This window comes from Balaenoptera musculus, chromosome 3 (genome assembly GCF_009873245.2).
Source record: "Balaenoptera musculus isolate JJ_BM4_2016_0621 chromosome 3, mBalMus1.pri.v3, whole genome shotgun sequence".
In the NCBI taxonomy this organism is placed as follows: domain Eukaryota; kingdom Metazoa; phylum Chordata; class Mammalia; order Artiodactyla; family Balaenopteridae; genus Balaenoptera; species Balaenoptera musculus.
In genome coordinates this window covers 28,386,983-28,414,147 of record NC_045787.1, presented here as the reverse complement: position 1 = coordinate 28,414,147, position 27,165 = coordinate 28,386,983, and the positions used below count along the sequence as shown (strand labels likewise).

At 39.6% G+C, this 27,165-nt stretch overlaps 1 protein-coding gene across 1 annotated transcript; it reads right to left on the bottom strand.

Moving 5' to 3' along the window:
• Positions 1 to 366: 366 nt before the first annotated feature.
• Positions 367 to 26,956, bottom strand: IL7R (interleukin 7 receptor). The gene is made up of 8 exons (XM_036848045.1): positions 26,821 to 26,956; positions 22,285 to 22,423; positions 11,638 to 11,795; positions 6,392 to 6,549; positions 4,109 to 4,277; positions 2,557 to 2,650; positions 1,540 to 1,615; positions 367 to 1,107 (listed from the first exon to the last, which is right to left on the bottom strand). Exons 1-8 carry the CDS (start codon positions 26,900 to 26,902, stop codon positions 604 to 606), a joined length of 1,380 nt encoding a protein of 459 aa, XP_036703940.1. The 5' UTR covers positions 26,903 to 26,956; the 3' UTR covers positions 367 to 603.
• Between the last annotated feature and the right edge of the window lie 209 nt (positions 26,957 to 27,165).

Sequence of the window (27,165 nt, the reverse complement as noted above, 5' to 3'; positions counted from 1 at the left end):
GTTTGGCACTTGAGAGTGGGACAGTCCCTAGTTAAGAGGAAGGCACATGACTTGGAGGAGACTGCAGTAAGACTCCTGGGCAGCAGATCTTGATTCTACTCCTTGCTGAGTGGGGAACATGGATAAGCTAATTTAAGCCACAGTTTCATCATCTGTAACATAGAGAATAACACTAATCGCACCCACCTCCCAGGATTATTGTGAGGATGCAGTGCGAACAGATGTGTAGAGCACGCAGCACGGCATTGTGTACATAGTGAGTCCTGACAATGGTATCTATTATTCTAATTCTCCTCTTCTTCTTTCTTCTGTTGCTCCCTTTGCCCTCCCCACCCCTCCATCTTTTCCTCCACCCTTTCTTTCTCTCTTTTCTGCTTTTTTTCCTTTCTGAAATAAATGAATCATTGCATTGCCTGAAGCAGAATGCCCCTGTCTCCTGTCTCTTGCCACTGAAGCAGGGAGGTGTGGTTGAAGCGCTGTTTCAGAAACCTGTGGACCATGTCGAGGCGCTGCTTTCATTTTGTCTTCTTTGTGCTGTGAGGGAGAGTGGGACTCAGTTATCTTTGTTCATCATGATGGTTCTGGTCGTCGGTTTCTTACAATTCACTGGTTTTGGTAGAAGCTGGACATGGTGACATAGGCTTCTTCTTGACTTGATCCCAAGGAAGTGAGGATGGACTGCCCCTGGGCAGCAGGGTTCAATGTCAGAGTTCCGGGTTGGAACGGAAACAGAGGGGGCAGGGTGCTGTTTGTAGTTCCAGGGCCAAGCAGCAGGTCTTGGTACAGGAGAGGCCCGTTCTTTCCACCTTCCTTGCAGTCTGGGGACCTGGAGAAGGGGAGCCCAGGGGCGTCACACACACTGATGTTCCCAGCCAGGCATCTGAATGACGACTCTCCTCTGAAAGTTTTTGGGCTGATGCCTGCATGCTCAGAGGGCCGGTTGGGGCCCTGCATACCCTCTCGGAGCCTCTGCTTCTCAGACTCCTCTAGCTGTGGAGGAAGAGGATCTTGCAGAAAGCCTTCTGCTTCATCTCTAGCTTGAATGCCATCCACGTTATGAATCTGGCAGTCCAGGAAACTTTCAGGATTGAAACTCACATTCAAATTCTGCACCAAAAAAAAAAAAAAAAAAAAAAAAAGAGAGAAGCATTAAGACTGCACCAGAGAGACACATCAGCAAATGTTCTGTTCAGGAAAAGAGCTCAAGAACTTTCCAACAGGGGTTTACCAGGGTATGTCAGAGAATTACCCACATGTTGTAGCTGACTCTTTGCCTCTGGAGGTGCTGTGATACTTCAGGGTCTGAAGTGACCACTTGCCATGCCCTCCATCCCTGGGGAAGTCTGGGAAATTCTGAGACTTGTATGTCATTTTAGTTTCCCACCTCCAGGAACCTGCAGCTGGCATCTTATGAGGGACCCTAGTTATGTGATACACAAAAGACCAACACTTGAGGTTCAGCCATTCCTCATCCTGCAATACCATTCTTGGCTGCTGGGATGCCTCTGACATAGTGATAGAAACACCAGAAGCACTCACTTTTTTTGGTTTCTTGCACAGTTGTTCCAGAGTCTTCTTATGATCAGGGATACTGGGCCATATGATAGGCTTAATTCTGAAATAAAAGGACATTGAAGATGAAATGAATGGTGGAGGAAGAAAGCACAATAGACCTTCCCACTTACTCTGAGCCAGCAGTCAGAAGAGCAGATTTCTAGCCTTGGCTCTGCCACAACTAGGTGGATGACCTTGGACAAGTGACATGCTTTCTCTGGGCCTCAGAGTCCCACCAGCCCATGGAGGGGTTGGACCAGAGACCATTGTCAGCGATCTACTCTGTGAGCCAGACAGCAGTGATACGCCCCTGGGAAAGAGCCCTGGAGAAAAGGAACAATAAGTCTTGGCAGTGATGTAGCTATGAAACTAAAATCTGATCTGTTCATCTACTCCCCAAAATAGGCTTTGCCATCTTTCTTTTCTCTTCATTGGCAGCAACTCCTCTGCTCTGATTTTGGTGGAAGAGAGACATATTTTCAAAGTTACACAGGGAAATTGCTTTAGGGTGGTACTTTAGAAACTGGAGTATCTTGGGGCGGGGGGCGTGTATGTGACCCTGTGCTGAGGGCATCTTCCTAGAACATTAATAACTCGACTGATGTGTGTCTAAATGATGAAACGAGCGTGGCCCTATCATGGAGTAGAATGCAAAAGTCTCGTGAATTTGTGTGCTGAAAGCTAAGACTTCAAAAACATTCTGCATTTCCCATGGGTCCCTCCAGCTACCCAGGCATTCTGGAGGGATGGCTCTCACCCACTGAGGACACTTGGGAGGAAAGGTTTGCGGGGAGGATTTGCCCTATGTTCAGTTTATATATTTTTACCTCTTGTGAAATTAACTATGGAAATTCACCAGCGCCTGAGGATGAGGAGGGTTATAGGGCACTGCAGTTCCTCAAATGCCTTATTCCCCTTTGTAGTTTTCTCATCAATAAACAGGGCTAGAGCTCTGTCTGGAATCCCACATAACCACTCTCTTGATTAGTTAAAGAAATTCACCTTTTTTCCCACAACACACAGGCCAGAACGACCATCAGAGCCACAGAGAAGAAACTCAGAATGCTGATAATTAGTAAAACAGGATCCATCTCCCCTGGAAGGCAAGGATAGATCTTGGTTAGCAATCATGAAGCGTGCCGTGGGGGAGACTTTCAGTATGCTTTGAGTTTATTTAGTAACTTGGGCCCATTTATTATTTCTTGAAAGTTGCTTTTCAGTAAACAGGATGATGTATTAGCTTTTATGGGGGAATTTGGGCTTCAGTAAGTGACGCTGTTGCTGAAACAGCCTCTGTTCACCGGTGCTGAATAGAAACGTGGAGACAGAGTTTTGGGTGAACTAGAAAAGAGTAGCTTTTATTGCTTTGCCAAGCAAATGGGACCACGGCGGGCTAATGCCCTCAAGACTACGTGCCCCACCCTGGTGGGGGTAGTGAGGAGTCTTATAGTGTTCAAGGAGCAGGGCGTGGTCAGCTGGTAGACATTCTTCTGATTGGTTGGTGGTGAGGAAATAGGGAGTCAGCACCATCAGCCTTCTGGTTCAAACCAGTCTAGGGTCTACGTTCTTGTGGTCAGCAGTTTTCATCTGGTAGGGGTGTGCTTCCTGTTAAAAACAACTTGGAATGTGTGTCAGGCCTTTATCTGTATCTCTCAGGGAACCGTGAGTTCGGTGGCAGATGTGGCGGATTTATAATCTATAAATTGTTACCAGCTCCCCAGCCCAATAGCTAGTCTTTGTTTCTACACCTTCACATTCCTCAATCATTAACTCTTGAGTCAGCCTTTTGCTTCAAAAGACAAGGACACAGGAGCTTGTACACGGTTTCAGCACCGACTTAGGTGACCAAGTCCAGAACATCTGTCACTTGGAATTTAAAAGTGACCTAACAGTAAAGACAGCAGCACTCCCTGGCTAACTTCCACCACCAAGAGAGAGAAGCGGAGCAGGGGGATGCTGAGAGATGCTCTTCCCTGCAGCCTCAGCAATTCCCAGGGTAAGGATGGGAGGCTGGTGCAGCAGAGCTGTTCCGCGCAGCCCCCAAAGGGAAGGTATATGTGGGGTGCTCTGGGTCCCCAGTGGTCTGCCTGAGCTGTGCCCTTTGGTTCTTCTGGCTGTTCTCAGTTCCTAGACCCCCAGGATATCTTCATTATTCTAGAAAAGGAGGCACACCAGCCTACCCATCTGCCACCCTCTATGGTATTCCCTAGAGGGACTTGGAGGGACCGGCCACTGGGATCCCAGTCTGAATTGGTAAACTAGAGGTAGTGGGTGGGAATTTTATTCAGAACTAGTGGCTCCCAGGAGTGCCCGGGACAGTACAGTCCAGACAGCCTACATCAGCTGATCAGTGACTAAGAGCCCTACTCCCACCCCTTCTTCGTTCTTCACAAAAGAGGCAAAGATGGCAGGTCATTTTTCAAAGAAAGTGTAAGAATGCCCTCTGGGGAGTCCTAACTTGTGGGTTTGTTTCATCTCTCTGGCTCTCACTGTCGCTCACAGACTTTGACATGCAAAGCACTACGGGGGGGAACAGACTCTAGTCACTTCTTACCTGGGCCATTGGTCTCTGGAGTTCTGAAGTGGAAACTTGGACTCCATTCACTCCAGAAGCCTTCAAAATAGTTGGTGTTAGGGATGGACCGAACTTTAATCTCATACATTGCATTGGGTTGTAGCTTTCTCTGTAGGAGCATCAGCTTTGTACTGGATAAATTCATGTGCTGAAGAGCAAAAAAAGGCCACTACATTTTTAAGGTGGAAAAAGAGGCGGTGCTCACATCTCCCAATCATTTCAAGGTGAGTGTCTTTAGTCATGTGGGCATTCTTTTGAGGTTCTCTCATATTTGTTAGAAAAAGGAGCTCTGATGTGGAGGGGTTGGCAGCAGAATTGGGGCAGAGTGTGTGAGCTCACAAACAATGCTGCAAGTGGTCAAGGAGGGCAGTGATAAAATGGGTCGTTATCTTTATTCAGGTGAGTTGGGCTCTCCCAGTCAGGGAGGGTATAAATCACTCCCAGGCTCCGGCCTTCCTTTCCACACTCTGATCTCTTCTTTTTCTTTACCTCCCATTTCACATCCCATGGAGAGATGAAAGGGAATGGTAAGGTTAGTGAGCAAGAATCATTTTCCTCTGGAAAGATATAACTCTACATCGTGAATAGCAATATAGAGACACAGTCTCTCCAATAACGTGTGTCATCCTTAAGAGGAAAAGGTACTCTATCAATTTGATGGGTAAAAAGTAATACCTATGGTTATTTACATTTAGATTTATTTGATTATTAGTTTTTTATACTTATTGAAATTATATATTTCCTAATTTGTGAGACATTTCCAACTTTCTTGCTAATTTTTCTATTGTCATATTTGTCCTTTTCTTAATGATTCATAAGACCTCTTTATATTTTAAGAATATTAACCATCTGTCAGTTGTATGTGTGGTAATTTAAGCCTAATTTCTAATTTGCCTTACGATTTCGATTATTGTGTATGCTGACATTTACAGACCTTTATTTTTATGTAGTCACATGTTTCCATCTTTTGCTTTCTTTTACTGTTTTTATGTTTAAAATGTTCTTCCTCATCTCAAGATTATATATACATTTACCTGTAAATGTTTTAGCCTGTTTAGAGTTTCACTTTAACATAATTTCCTTAAAACATCTTCTATTTTAATTTTTTTGTTACATGGAGCAAGTTAAGCATTAAACTTAATTTTCCCCAGTAAACTGATTGTCTTGGTACCATTTATTCAAAATCCTTCCTTTCTCTGCTTTTCCACTGATGCAATTTTCAGATAAAGACTGGAAGAGATCAAGATCAAAGGAGCCTACTAGTGTGTGTGTGTGTGTGTGTGTGTGTGTGTGTGTGTGTGTGTGCGCGTGTGTGTGCCTGTCTGTCAGTGGGAATAGAAGGAGGGAGAAGGAGGTTTGGCGTGGGCATTATACTTATGTAAGTAGTGTAAGGCAGCAAATTGCAAACACACAAGACTGATTGTGGACTGAGAAAAGAGAACAGTATGGATAAGTAGAATCTCATTTCCCCTTGAGAAAGCAACTGTTATCCATTTTCTGTTCGTGTGGTACAAAAAGGACAAAAGTTAATCCAGTGACTTCAGAGGAACCTGAAACCCTGGGACATCCTAATTTTCTCCTGCCTTCTCCCCAAAACAGATTGTGAGGAGCGCCAGACCATTCCAACCGCAGCGACTCATGGAGTTTAACCACCCAGATTATGAAGGGTAAAAGTTAAGCTGTTACTTCAAGGATTTAAGAACTCAGGCTTAAAAAAAATGAATTATTTTTTTCTCCTACTCTCCTCTCCTACTTACTTCAGGCTATTCCCACAACTCCAATAAACCAGACTGTGGTTGCAGCTTGGTGATTTTTTTTTTCTGCCTGATTTGCCTGTGAGAGTTGCGCTAAATGTGATTCTTTTTCAGGCCCCCAGATAAAGAGGATGGATTTGATCTCAATCTATAATGGTTAGTCCAACTATTTCATTTAGAAACTTTATAAAGACAAAAAATAGGGCAAGAAAAAAGTGAGAGCTAGGACAAGAAAGGAGACAGAGAAGATCCAGGTTTTGCGAGGCCTAAACATTTTACACTTTGGAGAACTTCTTTTAGTAAAAGGCACATTTTGAACACAAAATTGCTAGGGACCCGCCCCAGGTAAATGTACCTCTGAGACTATAAAATAAGTAACATTAAGAAGTTTCTATTTTACAGTTTTATATATTTATATATTTTAATCTATATATAACTTATTTATTAAGATATTTTTATATACATCTTCATAAATTTTATAATGTATAAATGTAGTTGACCTACATACCATCCAATCATTTTCATTTTTTTCCTGACGGTAGGCTACCTCATGCATTAATTCTTTCACATACTTCTTTTGTAAGTGCGACGTATTAAATGTCACCACAAAGTCATTTGCTCCCTTGCGATAGACGACTCTTATGTCAAAAGGAGCCTCAGGTTTAACTGAAAAGGAAAAAGAAATGAGGTCATTCTATAGGGTAGTCAAGGAAATAATTATAATTTTTAAAGTTCATCTACTCTGAAAATCACATTCCTTTTCTGGGTCAGTAAAAACCATTTCTTCTTCTTCCCGGTTCAAAGCCTGACTACATTTCCCAGGCTCCCTTGCAGTTGGGTGTGTTCTTGTGAAGGATGTGGGCGGAAGTGATGTGCACCACCTCCCATCCTGGCCCAGAAACCCCACATGTGTGACCCCATGCTCAGTTCCCTTCTGCCACTTGGAGTCATATTTTGAAGACAGTGGAGCCCCAGGATGGAGGAGCCCTGAACGTTGCTTGAACGAACACCACCCACAGGTTAGAAACACCCATTTTGGCTCTTACATGAGCAAGAAATAAACTTATGGTGTTGGAGTATATGTTTTAGGGCGTATTGGTTACAGGAGCTAGTGCTAATTTAACGCAAAAACACATTCTCTTCCCCTTTTGAGCACTAGAGGACTTGTTACTAACTAGCTCCAAAGCAGGAGAATTTGAACTTTGAGTCTTCATTATTCTGATAAAACTTGGGGCCTTACACTTCATCTCAGTTACATGGAAACTGGGGATCTGCATCCTGGCCCTGGCTCGTAACTTCTGGTATGACTGCAGGTTGCCTGCTCCTTCAGTCTTGTTTGCATTAGCTCTAAACTCCTCTCTGCCTTCTTCCTCCTGTCTACCTGCCTAGGATCAGAGGCACCATATATGAAATACTGTGGGAGGGAGAGAGGTATTATTGCAGGCAGAACAAACCCGGAGAAAGGTACTGAAATCTTAGGAGCACATGTGTGTCAGGCCACCTCCCACCCTTGACTTGCGGTTTCCCTGTCTTGTCCTCTTTGCTGTTCTTTCACTAAAGCCTGGGAACTTAGTTGTCTAGGGATGGGGCAGCCACTTGTTTGCATGGCTGATCTCAGACAGAGATTGGGAGATGCATAGGTTAAAATCTAACCTAAACCTATTGTTAATGAGGGAGTGTGTGTTCATCACAACTTCACGCAGTAGACTGAGCTGGATTCCAGGCTATATGATCTCAGCTTTAAGACTGACTTGCTGACCCAGTAAAATGAGCTCATGTGGTGAAGTTTGGCCCCCTTGTCATAATCACTTGCTTGTAGCGGTGGCTTCCTAAGTGTCTCCTGCCTTGATTTCCCCAGAGGTGCTGAAAAAGAGGAAGTGGTTCTTTCTTTACCCTTGGATGTCTTCTGCAAGGGGAAGTTTACCCTTTTTTACCCTTAGATGCACTATAAACAGGGAAGATACCCCAAAGGGAAGCAGGAGGAAAGGTAGTGGGTATAGAGAAACAGACCAACAGAGAAAACTGTCAGTCCTTTGACACCAGCCAAGCCAGTTTCTAGCTGCCATTCAAGGAAATGATTAAGATTCACATTCTCAACAAAACCTCTGACACTGAATCCTTTGCTGCATCCCCATCTCCCAAGGCCTCTCAATAATGGAAGAATTAAGGGAAGAACAGACTAATGTTGATTATATACTTACTAAGTGCCAAGTGCTTAACTTACGCCATTTTGCATCAACACTCACTCATTGCCAGTATACTGATGAGGAAACTGAGTCTGAGAGGTTAATTAGCTAAGTTCAGCCCCCATAGGATGAGTTAATAAGATGTAAATCCAATTCTCTCTGATCCTGAGTCTCACTCTCCTTCATTTATTTATTTTTTAAAAAATTTATTTATTTATACAGTAGGTCCTTGTTGGTTATCTATTTTAAATATAGCAGTGTGTACATGTCAATCCCAAACTCCCAATCTATCCCTCTCCCATCCCCTTCCCCTCTGATAACCATAAGTTCATTCTCTAAGTTTATTCTGTGAGTCTGTTTCTGGTTTGTACATAAGTTCATTTGTATGGAGAACAGTATGGAGGTTCCTTAAAAAACTAAAAACAGAGCTACCGTATGATCCAGCAATCCCACTCCTGGGCTTATATCTGGAGAAAAACATGCTTCAAAAGGATATGTGCACCCCAATGTTCATTGTAGCACTGTTTACAGTAGCCAAAACGTGGAAGTAACCTAACTGTCCATTGACAGAGGAGTGGATAAAGAAGATGTGCTATATATATATACAATGGAATATTACTCAGCTATTAAAAAGAGTGAAATAATGTCATTTGCAGCAACATGGATGGACTTAGAGATGATCATACTAAGTGAAGTAAGCCAGACAGAGAAAGACAAATATCATATGATATCATTTATATGCAGAATCTAAAAAACAAAAATGATACAAATGAACTCTCTCTCCTTCATTGAGCTTTTGTTTCTGTGCTCAGCTCTCTCCCACTGGCTTGTCCAGGCACTCCCCTCACAGGTCTGCTTCTAAACCCAATGGTACACTTGAGCAAATGAGAAAAAGGTGCTCATTCCTCAAGCAACATCTTAAAAAAGTTAATTTATTCTTGGCACAGCTTGAACTATTATATGCATTTACCCTGACAAGAAAAGGGGGGGAGACAGAAGCTGCCCCTGCAGCCTTCCTGGGGACCCGCACCTAAAGAAGGAGTTGTGAGTGAGGGGAGGGGTGGCTTCAGGGGAGTTCTGGCTCTGGGGTTTAATCAGCAGCATCCAATTTCAACTTAGTTAAATGACAGTTCTATTAATGAACTGTCGCATCAGGAACCAGAAGACGGTGCTACTGGGAGACATGTCTCCACCACCGCTCACCCTGCTTGCCCGGGCGTGCTTTCCAAAGCCCCGAGGTGCTCACAGCACCGCTTCGTAGACCTGTGCTACCAGCAGAGTGCACGCCCTGTCTCTGCTCTGGTCCCTCAGAGGAGGCGGCCGCTCAGGTTTTCCATCTGCTGGGTGGTACAGAATGTGGCCTTCGAAGAGCACTGGACATATGAGATCCGGGGAGTCTGATGGGGCAGACTGCCACCAAGAGCCTGTGGGTGTGCCTGAGGGTTCCCATGCTCATGCACTAGGATGCATGTGGGCCTCTGTGCCGGGGTGGGTTTTTGTAAGAATGGGCTCCCCCCTGGGGCTTCAGGACTCTGTCACAGGACTGAGTCTCTGCCCTCTCTGCCTGCTCTCTGAGAGTGAATATGTATTTGCAATGTAAATGATGAACTTCTAGATATAGTGCCCTGTGCACAAACTGAACATCTATCCATAGCAGCCTGGTCTCCAAATGACCAAAACTCAGCTTGCTTGTGTCCCGATACTCAGAGATACCCTGTTGTGCCACCCCCACTATGCACTCACACTGGTTGTGCCTAATGTCTCTTTTCTACTCTCCCTCTGCTTTTTCTACAAGATGACTGTTCAAACATGGAACTTCTGCTTTTGCCCTTTACTATATTAGTGGTCCAAAACTGAGACTAGATTCCAAGTTTCTCTTGTCATCTCTAACGAGTATTGCTCTCTTACCTTTAATTTTCTTTTAGGAGGGTGAAGGGAGGGGGTTGAGAAGAGGGAGAGACAGAGCCATAGTATTTAAAACCAGAAAGAGAATGCACCTCTTCCATCACTTTGAACAGTTTTCTCCCCATATATATTGTTTCACTTGTAAATCTCCATAGGTAGAATGAATACAAGAAGTTAGGATTCCATTGCACTGATATATCATAACTGGCTTAGACATTCCCCTCTACCAGGGTATCTCTGAGGTTTTGAAAAAGAACCTTATTTACCTCAGTGTGATAAATCTGTAAGTAATGGGAAAACTTTTTGTGTCTATATTCCCAGTCTTTCTGATAATTTTATTTGCTTGGTAACCGAATGGTGAATTGGTAATTAATGCTGACTTACAACCAGATAATCGAATGGATTTACTGAAATCCATAATTCATATTATTATGTATATGGATATTATATAGAACCAAGGGAAACATATAGATAAATGTAGCAATTCAAATTGTACTTTTTTTGGATTATAATAATTATCACTTTTTCTGGCCAAGTGTAATATGTATATTCTACATACATATTACACTTAATATATATATTCTAGGCCGAATCAGATATAACTATGCATCACTCCTCAATAGTAAGTCCCCTAGGAGGGTGTGATGGTAATTTCATGTGTCAACTTGGCTAGGCTATGGTCCCCAGTTGTTTGGCTAAACACTAATATAAAGGTACTTTTTTTTTTTTAAAGACATGACTAACATTTAAATCAGGAGACTTTGAGTAAAATAATTACTCTCTAAAATGTGGTAGGCCTCATTCAATCAGATGAAGGCCTTAAAAGCAAACACTGAGATTCCCTGAAGAAGAAGCAATTCTGTCTTAAGAATGCAACATAGAGTGCTCGCTTCGGCAGCACATATACTAAAATTGGAACGATACAAAGAATGCAACATAGAAACGCTGCTTGAGTTTCCAGACTGCCTGGTCTGCCCTCTGGAATTTGGACTCAAAACCACTATATCCACTCTTACCTGAATTTCTAGCTTTCTGGCTCGCTCTACAGATATCAGACTTGCCAGCCCCTACAATCATGACAGTCAATTCCTTAAAATGAATCTCTTTTTCTCGATCGATCTATCTATCTATCTATCTATCTATCTATCTATCTATCTATCTATCATCTATGTATCTATGTATATCCATCTATCCTATTGGTTCTGGTTCCTCTGGAGAACTCTAATACAGAAGGCATATTTACTTTTAAAAATAACTTGATAATTTTGCTAAATACATTCACAGGTAGGTATGTGGGGAGATGATTACAAGGAATTCAGGAAAAGGTAAGGTGAGGAAGGAAAAGACGTGTGTGGGTGAAGTATAGGAGGCCCAGCTCCAGTTAGACACTTCACACAGATGAACTCTTCCTGCAATCTGTGTCAATCACCCTTTTTCATAGCTCAGTTTGAAGACCCTCAGAGTTCTCTCACAGTAAGAATAAATAGCATAAGCTTCAAACTTTCATTTCTCTTAAGAAATTATATGCATTAGAGAATTTGATATTTTCTATTGTAAATAGTTTCCATGATTTGTCTACTTTAACATACAGAAAGTTCAGACACAGATATCTGTCTTCCGATATCTGAAAAATGGCAACATACCTCTATATACAACTTCTTACCTATTTTGACTATGTTCATTTTTTTGCAAGTCACGCTTTTTCTTCCAAGCTTCACACATATTTTACTGTCTCCAATCAGTAAGAATTTCTTAGTCTTGATGAGATACATCCCTTGCAGTTTATTAAAACTCAGGCACTCTACCTCCAAAAGGGCCCCACTGTAGAAACAAAAAAGGAATTTATCTTAATTCAAGTAGGAATTTCTGTATAGAAGGAATAGCATCACATCCACTTTTCATTTGTGTGGCTTTAAATTTGTCCATAGGGTAGATGCATATTTGAGAGAGAGAGAATTAAAATAAAATAGCTTTTTGCTGCCATTATAATCAGCATTGATTTACTCAGGCATTAGATGCAATTGAACCTGAAATAGTCAAAGCATGTTCATGAAAATAATGGAAAATTCTTATCTTGTAATAACTGATTATTAGAAGATAAGTACTTTCTTTAGATGGGAAGGTAATTTCTTTTTTTGATGTCCTGCAGGAATAAATTGAAAAAATAAAGCCTGTAAAGAAATATTGACCAAAAAAGCATTAAAGGAAATAATAAAATAGTCTAAAGGATTATATACATAAAACCATATACACTTAATGGGTAATTTGGGAATTTTCATAGGTAATTGTGGCTGAGTTCCACTTTTAACTCATCAACAGACTTTAAAATCAACCCTTCTCCCCATGTTCCTTAGATTAAATGTTCTAGGAATCGAATTCTGTTACTTCTGTGACCTCCTATTCCCAATTAAAATCAGGCTTTCAGGAAACTGAAGAAAAGAGAATGTTGCCTACTATGCGACCACATCAAAAGCTCCAAATTGTACTCTTTTAAAAAATTCCTATTTTAAAAAGAAAGTCTGTTTTAGTTCCAGTAGTGGCAGAGTAACTTATATTGCACTAACCATCAACATATAACTACTAAAAACTTTGAGCAACATATTTTTGAAAATGCTATTTAAAAGCATTGGAGAATAACCAAAAGCAGACAGACACTAGGGGAATTTAATTCTTTAGAAAAGAGTGGATTAGATCCTTGTTTCTAGGTTGCTTGTTTTGTTTTGTTTTATCTGAAGGCACTTCTGAGGTCACATTATGATGGGCATTTAGAATCTAACAGAAGGCCACAGTTTTACCATCTTGAGAAGTTAGAGGACAGAGTTTCGGTTGGCCTGAGTGGCTGGGTATTTTTAAGGGAGAAAAGTCTAGAAATGAGGAAACTTTAGACATAGAAGACACTAAGTCTGCATATAAACTCTGCTTAAATTATTATATGTCCCCTTAATTGTGCAGTTGTGGAGGAAAATCCAAGGAAACCATGGCAATAGCTAGATGGCTCTAGAAGGAACTAACAAGATATTTTTGGTGCTGCCTCAAAAGGAGAATTTGGAGATTAATCTGGCCAAGTTAACTGAGTTAAAATTAACACTTGCCAGAGGAAGTTATCAGAATCCAATCAATCAATCAATCAATCAATAAACAAACCACCCTATTATCGATAGTGTCCTTCCTACATTCAAAAGCTACTACAAAAGAGCAGAAATAGAAAAATGTGACAAATAGTCAAGACAAAAAGCAGTCAATGGAAACTGACCCCAAGGAGACCTGGATGTTGGAACTAGCAGAAAAGAACTTTTCAACAGCTTTTGTAAATATGTTCAAAAAAATATGGTCATAATTATTGAATGAATGCAGAATCTTAGTGGAGAAGTGGAAACTATAAAAGAGAACAAAATGAAAATACTATAACTGACAAGTACAAATTTAAAGTTTTTAAAAATGTACTGAATGTATGGGATGGACTTAATAGCAGATAGAAGAAGGCAGAAGAAAAGGTTGGTGAAGCTGAAGATAGATCAATAGAAATTATTTAGTCTAAAACAACAGAAAGAAAGTCTTATTGACCTGTGGGACAATATCAAGGGGATAGATAAATATGCAATTAGAGTTCCAGAACAAAAAGAAAGAATTTGGCTAAAAAATATTTAAAGAAATAATGTTCTCAAATTTCCCAAATGTAGCAAAAAATATCAACTTTTAGGTTTAAGAAACTCAGCCAATCCAAGCAGGATAAATACAAAGGAAACCACACCTAGGCACATCATAGTCAAATGGCTGAAAAGCAAAGGCAAATAAGAAATCTTGAAAGCATCCAGAGAAAAATATCACTTCTCATCAGAAATTATGTGAACGAGAAGACATTGGAATAATATATTTAAAACTCTGGAAGGGGAAAAAAATGTCCACTTTGAATTCTTACACTACAAAATATTCTACAATAATGAAGGCAAAGTAAGGATATTTCTAGCTACATAAAAATTGAGATAATTTGTTTTAGGAAGTACTTTAGACCAAAGGGAAATAATAATAGGTGGAATTTCAGATCTACAGGAAGCAATTAGATTGACCAGAATAAATAAAAAAGCCAATACATATTTTCTTCTCTTAAATTCTTTAAAGATAAAGATTGTTTAAAGCAAATACTGTAGCATTATTGTGGCATTAACAATATATGTAGGGACTTCCCTGGTGGCGCAGTGGTTAAGAATCCACCTGCCAATGCAGGGGACACGGGTTCCAGCCCTGGCCGGGAAGATCCCACATGCTGTGGAGCAACTAAGCCCGTGCACCACAACTACTGAGCCTGCCCTCTAGAGCCTGAGAACCACAACTACTGAGCCCACATGCCACAACTACTGAAGCCCGCGCACCTAGAGCCCATGCTCCACAACAAGAGAGGCCACTGCAATGAGAAGCCTGCGCACCGCAATGAAGAGTAGCCCCCACTCTCCACAACTAGAGAAAGCCCGCACGCAGCAACGAAGACCCCATGCAGCCAAAAAAGAATAAAAAACAACAAAAAACCCCAATATATGTAGATATAAAATATATGACAGTAGTACAAAGGGTAGAATGTGATAAGTACAACTATATTGTTGCAAGTTTCTTATATTTTACATGAAATAGTACATTAACTCTAAACTCTAAGAAATGGTTGAATATTGCAACAGTTAGAGTAATCTAAAAAGAGATAGTGCCCAAAAGTGAAAATAAGGAAGAAATTGAATGTTTCAATAGTTCCCTTTCTTTCAAAGAGGTTCAATTTATTATTAATAAGAATTTATTATTAATAGAGGAGAAATGAACCCCTCCCAACTTACTTTATGAAGTTAGCTCAAATCTGGTACAGAAAGCTGGCAAAAATATTACAGAAAAGAAATTTACAAATTAATGTTCCTCAAGAAAATGTCAATACATTGATATTAACATATAATGACAAAGTGGAATGCAAGCAGGAAATCAAGGTAGGTTCAACAATCAAAGATCAGTCAATACAATTCACCACATGAACAGCATAAAAGGCATAAATAATCTGATCAACTCAAGTGATTAGAAAAAGCATATGACAAAATTCAACATCTATTTATGATAAAACTCTCAGCAGACACATCCTCAACCTGATAAAAGGCATTTACAAAAGGTCTATAGTTAATAACATACCTAATGGTGAACTAGTGAACAGTTTTCTCCTAAGATAAGGACAAGGCAGGAATACCTATTTTTCACCACTTTTATTCAACAGTGCACTGGAGGTTCTAGCCAGTGCATAAGGCAAGAGAAACAAATACAAATCACCAGTTTGAAAAGAAAGAAAATAAGACTTTCTTTACTTGCAGACATGTTTGTTCACATGGAAAACTATAAAGGTTCTCCAACACAATCACGGGAACTAATATAGTGAATTCACTAAGGTCGGTATACAAAAGTCAATTATATTTCTATAGACTAGTGTCCAAAAATTGGAAAGTAAATTAAAAAAATAACAGCTCCATTTATGATAGCAATAAAAACATAAAATGCTTAGAAATAAAATTAATAAAAGATGTTTAAGGCCTTTGCAATGGAAATTACAAAACATTCCTGAGAGGTATTAAAGGAGATCTAAATAAATAGAGAGCTACATTCATGGATTAGCAAACTCAGTGGTGAAAAATGGAAATTTCCCCCAAATTGGTGTATGTAATTTTAATCAAAATCTCAGCAGGATTTAAAATAAATCGACAAGCTGATTCCAAAATTTATGTGGAAACCCAAAGAACTCAGAATAGTCAAAACAACTTTGAAAAAAGTAGAACAAATATGGAGGACACAGAGCACTTGATTTCAAACTTACTATAAAGTTATGATAATCAAGACAGTTTAACACTGGCACAATGATAGAAATATTAATCAATGGAAAACATAGAGTGTTCAGAAATAGACTCATACACATAAGGTTACTTGATTTTAAAACATGCACCCAATCAATTCAATGGAAATAAATGTCTTCAGCAAATTGTCCTGGAACAACTGAGCAAATGTGTGGAAAATATGAACCTCAATCTCACAAAAATTAATTGGGTATGGAGTATAGCTCTAAATATAAAGATTAAAACTGTAAACTGTTTAGAGGAAAACATAAGAAAACATCCTCCTAGATTTGAGTGTAGACAGACAGACATCACACAAAAAACACTAAACACAAAAGAGAAAAATGAAATACATTGGACTTCATCAAAACAAAAACCTCCTGCTTATTAAAATATGTCATTAATAAAATGAAATGGCAAGCTACAGACTAGCAGAAAATAGTTGTAGTACATATATCTAACATCAGAATTGTATCCAGAACATATAAAGAATTCACATCCATCAATAACAAAAGGACAAATAATTCAATGAAAAAAGACAAAAGACTTTAACAGATACTCAGCAAAAGAAGACATACAAATGGCCAACTGTACCTGAAAAGCTGGTCAACGTTACTTGTTATTTGAGAAATGTAAATAAAATCATGAGATACGCTTTCAAAGTCAAATATTGGAAATGATGTGTAGCTCTCATACATTGCTGGTAGTAGAATGGTATAACCACTTCGGAAAACTTGTTGGGTAGTTTCTTATAAAATTAAATACACACCTACCCTGTGATACAGTAATTCACTCTGAGGTTTTTACCACAGAGAAATGAAAATACGTACCAACAAACTGATTTGTATAAGAATGTTAATAGTAACTTTAAAAAGAATAGCCTCAAACTTGAAAAAACTCAAACGTCCATCAAGAAAAGAAAGGATTAAAAATTTGTGATATATTTGAACAGTGGAATTAATATTCAGCAACTGAAAAGATGCGCTATGAGATAAGCATCAACATAGATAAATCTCAAAAACATTTTGTTGTGTGAAAGCAGCCAGACAGAAGAGAGTGAGCAGTGTGTCATTTATGAGAACTCACAGAAACTGGCAAAACCAAAGGCTGATAGGTTTCAGAGCTGTGGTTGCTCACAGGAGATGAGGAAAGACTGCAAGGGGACAGGAGGCATCCTTCTAGGGTGAAAGAAAGGTTCTATATCTCAACTGAGGTGATGGCAACATGTCAAATATGTTTCTCAAAACTCATTTAAGGGACTTCCCTGGTGGCGCAGTTGTTGAGAATCCACCTGCCAATGCAGGGAACATGGGTTTCATCCCTGGTCTGGGAAGATCCCACATGCCGTGGAGCAACTAAGACCATGTGCCACAACTGCTGAGTCTGTGCTTTAGAGCCCGTGAGCCACAACTACTGAAGCCAGCGCGCCACAACTACTGAAGCCCTCGTGCCTAGAGCCTGTGCTCCGCAACGAGAAGCCACCGCAATGAGAAGCCCGCGCACCGCAACAAAGAGTAGCCCCCGCTCGCCGCAACTAGAGAAAGCCCACACACAGCAACGAAGACCCAACACTGCCAAAAATAAATAAATAAATAAATTTATAAAAACAAAGTTGACTAAAGAGTTGAAGTATTTACAAAAAAAAAAAACCAAACTCACTTAATATCTGTACATTTTACCATAGGTAAACTTTACCCCCCAAATGAATGGTAATCAAAAAAGAAAGTGAAATTAAATTAAAAAACCACATAAAAAATAAGGAAGTAAAGCAGAATATGTATTCTTACTGTCATAATAAACAGTGCGGAGTAAAAGTAAAATTACTCATTTCTTTCCTTCAACCCTCTATTTAATTCACATCTCCTGTGATAACCATGGTTACCAGTTTGTTTTTCCTACATGGTCTAAAATATTTATTGTTTGTGGGACATTCCTTAAACATTTCCCCCCCAGTATAGCTTTTTTGTTAACTGTTATCTTATTTAGGGTATGCAGTTCTGGCATTGAGTGTGTGTGTGTGTGTGTGTGTGTGTGTGTGTGTGTGTGTGTGTGTGGTGTTGGAGTTTCTAGAGTACGCCCCTTGTTGGGCTACATGGGTTTTCCCATTTGGAGAAGAGCAAAAATAAAAAGCAAAATTTTAAGGTAAGCTAGACGGATACCAAGGAACAAACTTGAGAAGAGTGTCAGATGGAAAGTTCTGAAGATGGCAACACTGTCATGGTTTGATGAGGAAGGATGGAAGAGGACAACTGGGTCAGGATCCCATTTCTGAACTTTAGGTAAACGTGCTATGGAGGAATTAGAAGGAAATGGCTTTTGGTTCAACCATTGAGTTTAGGATATATTTGTAAGTAAAGCATGTGTGGAATATTCAATTGCAGATCCTTAACATGTAGCAAGGTCCCGGTACTGTTGGACATTTCAGAAGAATCTAAAATGGTATTCTTAGTTCATTCCTGCTCTTCAGGGAGTGCAAGTAATGAGCAAGAAAAATAAAGGATCACCATATGGCTGTCTTGTGAGCCTGGGCAGCCTTTTATGGGCTCTGAGCTCTAGGAGCTGCCCTATGTGGAGGGGAAGCTGTGCCGGAAGACTAAGAGACAACTGTGGTCTAGAACAGACAGCCTTGCTTTGTGCCACTAACCCTGGCTTTAGGTGATTGGAGGAAATTCAGTGTCGCCCCATGAGCGGCTCAACTCAATTCAATCCAATTCATTTCAATTCACTTAAATTAAAACAGCTTACTTGGTCGCTAACCGTGTATTGCTAGGATTAGGAACGTTCTGGGATTTCACTGGCCAACACAATAGCCATAACCCCACATGTGGATATTGGACCTTGAAATATGGCTCGTCCAAATTGAGATGTGCTCTAAATATGAAATACCAGATTATGAAGATGTAGAATGCAAAAGAATGTAAAATAGCTCATGAATATTTTTTGTTCATACAGATTATAGGTTGAAATGATAATATTTTGGCAATATTACATTAAATAAAATACTAAAATTAATTTTCACCTATTTCTTTTTTTTAAATGAGGCTACTAGGAAAGTTTAAATTACATATATCGCTCACACATTTGTGGATTGCATTGTATTTCTGTTGGATAGAGCTGTTCTAGGGTATTTTGGTGGGGAGAAGAGATCACTACAAGTACCCAAGCAATACTATAGGCTAGCAAATTTGGCCCTGCAGGACCTTCCTAAGGGACATCAAACGTAAACCACTCACACAAATTCCTTTGTTCTGAAAACAGGGAGAGGCTACTTGGGACCACAGCACCTGATTCTTCACCCCAACGCCACCTTCCTGAACCTCCTGCAATCGCCGGGAGTTAGCGTGATAAATACATTTCTCTTGTTGGTGCAAACAGATATTTACATGGAAATACTAAAAACAACCATAGATTTTATTCCTCATTCGGCCCTAAAAGACAGAATCTTCTCAAAAGTATTAAACACCTTTGAAAGTTAGTATGGTTTACTGTAGAAAGGACTAAATTAAAAACACTTGACAGATATTGCTAGTTAAGTCAGGAGCATGAAGTAGATTTGGCAGGATGCAGCCTGTGATGTTGGTGGTAATTGATGAAAACAAAAAAATGACGTATTTGAAGTGGTATCTGTAGGCGGTACCTGGGAGTGACTGTGGTGTCCCCAAGAATGTGGAAATAAAGGAAATATAATTACCTTCTGAGAGCTCACTATGAAAGTTATGCAGACACCTAAAAAGCAGGGTCCCAAATTGACATGCCTATGGTGTCCATGTGGGTAATAGAAATGAGAAAATTTAGCCTAACTTCAGGACTGAGATTTAATTCCCCATTTATAGAAGCAATCAGAATTCTGTTCAGCTAATCTGGGCTTAGCATTACCAAATCTGATTTTTAAAGAGATACTTAGACTTTTAAATGATGGCTACTAAATTTAGAAAAATTAACCACTTTGAGATATGAATCAAATTAACTCTGGTCTTAAAATCAACAAACAAATTTCCTTTGTTTTGCTGTATTTACTGAACCTTTGGATCACATTTTTAATGAAAATCTGACGACACTGAGAGAATTAAGTACCATTTACAAGCACTGATCATAAGCCAGACGCTAACCCTTCTACCCCAGTGCAAGGTGGTTGTTAGGATGAGAGCTTAAATGACTCCCCGGGTCACAGAGCTAGTGCCACTACTGGGATTCCAACCTCCCTGCCTGTTTCCAGCGCCTCTGCTTTGTCACTCCAGGTACCTGGGAGCTAGTTAGGGTGCTGGTGAATGAAGAATTTCTAGATCCCCCAGTGAGAGTGGATTTATATTGATGCACAACCTACTGGCCCTCTCTGTCCCTCCTCCCCACCAAACACCTGAGCCCAGGGCGAACATCTGGGTCACTATGGTAGTTGCATCTGTCCATGTAAAGTTGTCAACTGGAGTGCTGGCAATCCAACTCTGTGATTTTGGCTAATCCAAGTCCATCCCTGAGAGATGGATCTGCACACTGAACAATAAGTAATAGGTTTCTGAGCCTGGGAGACTGGCAGCCAGATCAGGCAATGCTTGTTAGAAAATGTCCCTGGTGAGCCCTCTGGGAAACAGCGCCTGGTTTCTATCAACAATCCCACCTGTGTAATGACTTCAGCAGAACTCACAGTTTTCAGTAATTTACAATTTCTTTCTTTATAAATTTATATTCACAGAAAAAAAAGCTCGAATAAAGCTAGTTTCATTGTGGAAAAGAAGCCCAACCAAAGCAGCAAGTACAGCACTCTAGTTAAGTGGCTTTAACTTGAGCTACATCACTACTCTGAACCCAGGAGTTGCACGAATCTCTCCCTCAAGGTGTGGATACCTTTGCAAAAACGGCTTCTCTCCAGAAGCACCTTAACCTACTAAGGGCTTTATACTTATACTTTCACACGGAAAACGTGTCTTAAAACAATCGCTTTCCAACGGAAATATCTGAACCCAACTGAAAAACCCAAACGGAGGCTATGGACAGGTTAAAATATGACAGGAGAAATCAAGAGACTTGTTAAAGGAAGCGGGAAAGTTTGTTCAAGTGGCCAAGGAAGTGGTCAAATACCATTGTGAATGAAAGTGGACAGAAGGTCAGCCTCAGCCTCCCCAAGAAAAACCACTGCAGTTCACCACCCGGCTGGCTGGAGAGCCCAAAGCAGACCTCTGTGTCGGAGAGGGTTTTGCCCACAAAAATGATTGCATCTTTTGAATGAGTTGTTCGGCTGCCTTAGTGGAGTCTAGTTGCTGCACAGATTCTGAACATTGTAGGTTCCTCTTCTCCTGATATATTTTATTCCTGGAAAGCATGTTATAGAAGTGAACTGACAGAGGCAGACTGAGAACACACTATGGAATTCAAGTCCAAGGTCATATTTATCCAATGACCATAGCAGAAGGCACTGCATGAACAGATGTAGGGAATTAACATAAGACATGGGATTCAGGGCTTGTCTAGACTATATATTGTGGAGGGTTGGCTGAGTGTCTAAGGAATTTACGAAGCCCTCTTTTACTACTGGTGGATCTTGACTTACTTTCCTTACTAGGCAACTAACTAAAATTAGGTCATCTGATATGAATTTGGAAATAGCTACAAGTCAGAATTTTACGATAGAGTATTTTTTTCACGTCATTAGAGATAGTAACCCTTGGCAACAAGAGATGATTTGTGGAAGAGGGAGAAGATAAAGTTCTCTGAGTTCTTTACCAAACCTTCAAACCAGACACTTTCTCTTTCTTTTTACCTTTTCTCAGAGGTCCCATGAAACCAAGAGCCAATTTATTTCTGTGGATTTTTGGAAAACTGGTATTGAGAGTACCATCTGAAGTCAAACTGTGTCAAGGGGATGGCAGTTAAGTCTAGATTCATAGAGTTTTGACTTAATGCCTCTTTTTCATTCCTTATTACATACCCGATATGTCTTCTAATTAAATTATTAAAGTATTAAATTATTTAAGCATCACATCTCCCTATGAGGTGGTATATCTCATTTAACAGGTGCAGAAACTTAGGCATAGATAAGTTATACAACTTACTCTAGATTAAAAAGCTAGTAAGTGCTCATGTTGGGATTAGAAACCAGGCACCTGCCCTCAAGTGCAGCTTCAAGACACTACATTGTCTCATGTTGGGCAAAGAACTTTTGGGGGATGAGTGTCCCAGAAGAACCAGAATTTAAATTCTGCCATGAAGTCAGGAGGGATGTGGGATCTCCTACATCCATACTGTCATTTGGCTGTAGCAGCGGGACCTGAAAGATGAACTCCTGAGATTTGCTTTGCTTGAGTCTCTTGGTGAAGGACAAGGGGTTCCAGGAAGTTTTTGGAATTTATTCAATTTTAATATTTGATAATTAGCTCCCACACTCTCGCCTTTGCAGCTGGTGCTGTACAGTACACGAAAGAGAGACAGAGGATTTCTAAGCACTCACTGAAGGCACCATTCCTCACCATATTTCAAATTCCATATTGGTGCTGTTGACGTCCGGGTCGTCAAATGCGCAGGTCAGCAAGTGCTGGGATCCATCCACTTCCAGCTGACTGTAGCACGAGAATGAGTAGTCATCCATTTCTGCATCGTCAAAGTCTCCTGGGAAAGAACAAACCTACAGCTGTTAATGAAGCAAATAAGTGCATCTTTTTGAAATCTGGAGGGACTGATAAAATGGCAGCCTTCTGTGGTGGACATAAAGGAGTGATGATTGTTTATCTAAAGAAGGAAGGCTCAAAGACAAAGACAAGAAATAGGATTTCAAACAAACAAAATAACAAAACCAAAACAAAACTTAATGAGCACAGATTTTTTTTCTAATAGAAAAAAACTCATCACAATTAATAAATAGCCTCCTAAGATCTCTAAATATCTCTGCCATTGGGTTAGTGCATTGGAGGTCTAGAATGAGACACTGAACACACACTTTCTTTTATATAAATGGGAATTTCTTTTGTTTGTATACATTTCAAATGAGATACTTTATTATTTATGTGCTACCTAATCTAGACTTGGGCTTTATTACTAATCTTCATTTATTCCTTCCCAAGAATTTTTTTTTTGAATGAAAGAAGGTGATAGCTAACTTGCATTCAGAAGTTCACTTTTTTAAAATGGTAGCTTTCCCTTGCCTGAATAGGCATCCTAACTAAAAGTACCATTGATTATCTCCATTGTGTGAATATTTATATAAGGCAACTTGTCTTAAGCTACTAACTGAGGCAAACATGATTAGGAAAAATTACATGACAGGACTCAGATCTGGTGGGCCTTCCCATGAATCTTATAGATACTATTTCTGTGCTTATACAACCTTCTTTTAGAGATACTGCATTTTCTAGACATTAGCAAAATTCTGGAAGTATGTGGGGAACCAGAATTTTTTTGCCACCACTTTTGGAAAGTATTGTCTGTCAGAGATAGTATTTGATTTCTTAAGCTGGGTTGAGGCCCTTAAGATTATATAGATATTTTGTGTGTATATTTTACAATACTTAATAGAGAAAACTATGTCAGCAAAATACTCCAACTGGGATCTGAGAAAATCCAGAGTAACCAAAGCCATTCTCAGGCTGAGTGTGAGCTATGATTGCTTCAAAGTCCAATGATACTAGAAATTACTTTGGCCCATTGATACTAGAAAATAGATGCTTTAAATAGGATAGACAATATACTAAAAATCAAACCCCAGTTGAGTGTCCTGTAGGCCATGGGATTACAAGCAGCATTCACTTTACTTCAATAACCCATTAGTTCTATGGGAAAGTTACTAAAGCTGGTTGTGAGTGGATCAACCAGTTGAGAGAAAGGTCGGTCCAGTCAAAGTGACAAATCTCTAAAAGCCACATCTAGATAAGAGCTGTGTGCACTGCTCTTTCTGACTATACCTAGAATCCATCCGGCTCACAATTCTGCCACCAGCAAAGACTCCTTATGTAATTTCAGAAGGGTATGGCCCTCTTATTAATGACAATTTTGAATAATGAGGGGCAGCCCACCATTTAGGGCTCGCATTTCAAAACATATTCATTCCTAATCTTACAGAGTGAATCTAGTCCCCTAATTGCTGGCACATTTCTTGATGGAATGGTTCTGTGTGGCTTTAGCCTGCCCTTATATGGCAGTACTCATGCTCTCTTAATGTTTTCTCTTCTTTAGAACTTCCACCAATCTTGTACAACAGAACCTACATTACTATTTGGATTCAGACATCTGTGGCTCATCTTTGTCTCCAAAATTCTTCAACATACAACGTAAGCCAGAGAGAGCAGAGTCTAGCAGATGCCGGGTATTAACAGAACAAAGCACTCCCGCTATCCTTAGCCAACCAATCTGGCAAAGTGAGTTTGCTGTATATCCTTATACATTTTATAAAGCAGTGGCCATTTACAATAGCCAAGACATGGAAGCAACCTAAATGTCCATTGACAGATGAATGGATAAAGAAGAGGTGGTCTACATATACAATGGAATATTACTCCGCCATAAAAAAGAATGAAATAATGCCATTTGCAGCAGCATGGCTGGACCTAGAGGTTAAGTAAGTCAGACAGAGAAAGACAAATATCATACGATATTGTTTACATGTGGAATCTAAAAAATGATACAAATGAACTCATTTACAAAACAGAAATAAATTCACAGACATAGAAAACAAACTTATGGTTACCAAAGGGGATAGTAGGAGGTGGGGGGAGATAAATGAGGAGTTTGGGATTAACATATACACACTACTATATATAAAGTAGGTAAATAACAAGGACCTACTGTAGAGTACAGGGGACTATACTCAATATCTGATAGTAATCCACAATGGAAAATAACCTGAAAAAGAAAATATATATATATATATATATATATATATATATATATGTATGTATAACTGAATCACTTTGCTGTACACTTGTAACTAACACAACATTGTAAGTTAACTATACTTCAATAAAAGAGAAAAAAAGCAGTGGTCATACAATTAAAATGGCCATGTTTTGACAAACAGCTCATTGGCTCTTTAGCAGGTGTTACTAAGCCAAGTTGCTTTGTATACAAGAAAAATTCTCCTCAATAACCTGCAAAATCGCATGGCATTTTACAAAGAGAATGCTATACCTGCTCTAAGCTTAGTTAAGCATCATATACACAGTGGTTAAGACCTCTGGCACCAGAGCTGAACAGATGTGGGTTAAAATCCTGGCTATTCTACTGTGTAGCTGTGGTCCTCCTTCAGGTTATTCGACCTTTCTAAGCTTCAGAGTTCTGATATTTAAATTCATGTTATCATGAGGAATCATTGAATAAAAGTATACAAAGACTTCTTAGAACACAGTAAGCACTCAATCAGGGTTAGCTACTTTATCACATGTTTTTGAGAAATAAGTAATGAAAAGGTAAAATAAGAATTCTAATTCTGAGAATATACACGAAGCATTTGGGGCTCCTTTGAAAAAGAGTTCTCTGTCAAAGGTGTTATTATGACTATGGCTTTGAAATTACATAGAGCTTTTTTTTAACAGTGAGTTAACCTATTATTTTTTAAAAGCTCATTATAAAAATTAGGTTTTTTGAACTATGTATTATAGACAAGGCAGTGTGGTTTAAAAGCTTCCTACTGAAAGGGCTTAGTTGATTAAAAGTATAAATGGTTTGGATTTTTAAAAAGTATCCCTTTCTTCTCTTGATCACTCTTGTGGTTATCAGAGAACTAACTTATCTTTCAACAAACCACAGCTGATTATTTTGAATTCCTGACACCCCAAACCAGGAAGTATTTTGATGTAATCATGTGGATGGGTGGTTACAAATCTCCTAAAAAACCCTGAAATTTAAAAAGTTGAAGTGAAAACTCAGCTTTCAATTAAAATTGTTAATTTCTTTTCAAAATAATATGACCAGCAGGGAGAAATAGAAGGGATATACTATACTCCAAAGAGTAAGATTTACGTGTTACGTGCCAAGCATCTATCTACAGACACAAGACAACATTTACCATGAAATAATCATCATTTCCCACAAAGTGATTCATTTATGGTCACACTGTGAAAAATGTCAACCCTCTGGCAAGTCCCTTAAAGAAAATATTCTAGGGATTTCTATCCTTAGAAATTACGTGACTTAAGATAGCCAAGTTGAGTCATTAGGCTGATGTGTTTGATATCTTCGTTAAGCAAATACTTTTTAAGTCTTAAAGTGAAAGCGTTTAATTTTCAGGAGCAATTTGGTGGTCCAAGTTTCCAGGCGGCTCCTCTGGACTACTTCACATTTGGGTACGGTTCAGTTGTAATTACAATGGATTTACAAAGTAGGCAGCATCTGCCTCTAGATAATAAGTATTTTAAGGATCCCAAAGATAATTATTATATGATGGTAAAATTGTTGACATGGAGACAGTTAAATATATTTCAATGAGAACTCGCTCAGATCTTAACCCTATTCTGTTATTCACTAAGAATACCACACAACTCTACCAAAACTAAAGTATTTTGAAGAAATTTTCAAATATTTATTAAATGTGTACTATGTTCTAGATGCTAGAGTAGGTGCTGAGGATATAGCAAAGGTAAGGGCAGACAAAGCTGTTGATCCTGGATATTATTTTATCTTGAAAGTGAAGCTTTCAGAACCTTCTAAAAAGCTAAACAAAACAAAATGAGCTTCATTTCTTGACAAGGAAAAATTACCTTGAAGATTCTCCAACAAGCATAACCAGTGTGTCTCTGTGGGTGTTCTTTTCGTAAGAGCAGAGGCATTGACCAACATGTAAGATCCACACTGGGAGAGTCAAGTGCACCCCTTGACAATTCTAAGCCTTTACAAACCACTCACAGTGTTGTCCCCAGGCCCTCTGTCCTGGTGGTTAGAATGCACAAAACGACTGACTACGTGGCAAGCCCTCAAACTCCCTTCTAACCCAGTGCCCCACTTTGGTCTGTTAAGGATCTGAGCAACAGATGCTAGAGATCATCTGAAATCCTAAAGAAAAGTTAGAAATGACTCACCATTCTCTGCATAGCCACTTTCTCCAGAAACGGCTTGAAGTAAATAGAAAACCATACCCAAGGCAATACCTAGAGGTGCCATTCTGAGAGAGAAAGAGAGGAGAGAGCAGGCGCGTGAGCCTATGTGTAGGGAGGAATGAATGAGAGAGAGAGAGAGAGAGAGGGCAACTTAAATCTACAGCTTTAGGGCTTTATACTTGTTTAACCACAGGGGGGAAGTATTGGGGGAAGTATAAACAGCCGAAAAGAAGACAAGTGCCAGAAACAGGAAGTGTGGGTAAAAGGAGTGTTGCTATAAGCAGAAGTGGAGGGAAGGAAGGGATGGAGCCTTTGAGATGCTTGTAC

Coding starts and splice junctions, on each gene's coding strand:
- IL7R (XM_036848045.1), bottom strand. CDS start 26,902: ATGGCACCTCTAGGTATTGCCTTGGGTATGGTTTTCTATTTACTTCAA. Junction 4,278..6,391: donor AAAATGAAAATGATTGGATG/GTATGTAGGTCA, acceptor TTTGCTCTTCAG/CACATGAATTTATCCAGTAC. Junction 1,108..1,539: donor TGTGCAAGAAACCAAAAAAA/GTGAGTGCTTCT, acceptor TTTTTGGTGCAG/AATTTGAATGTGAGTTTCAA.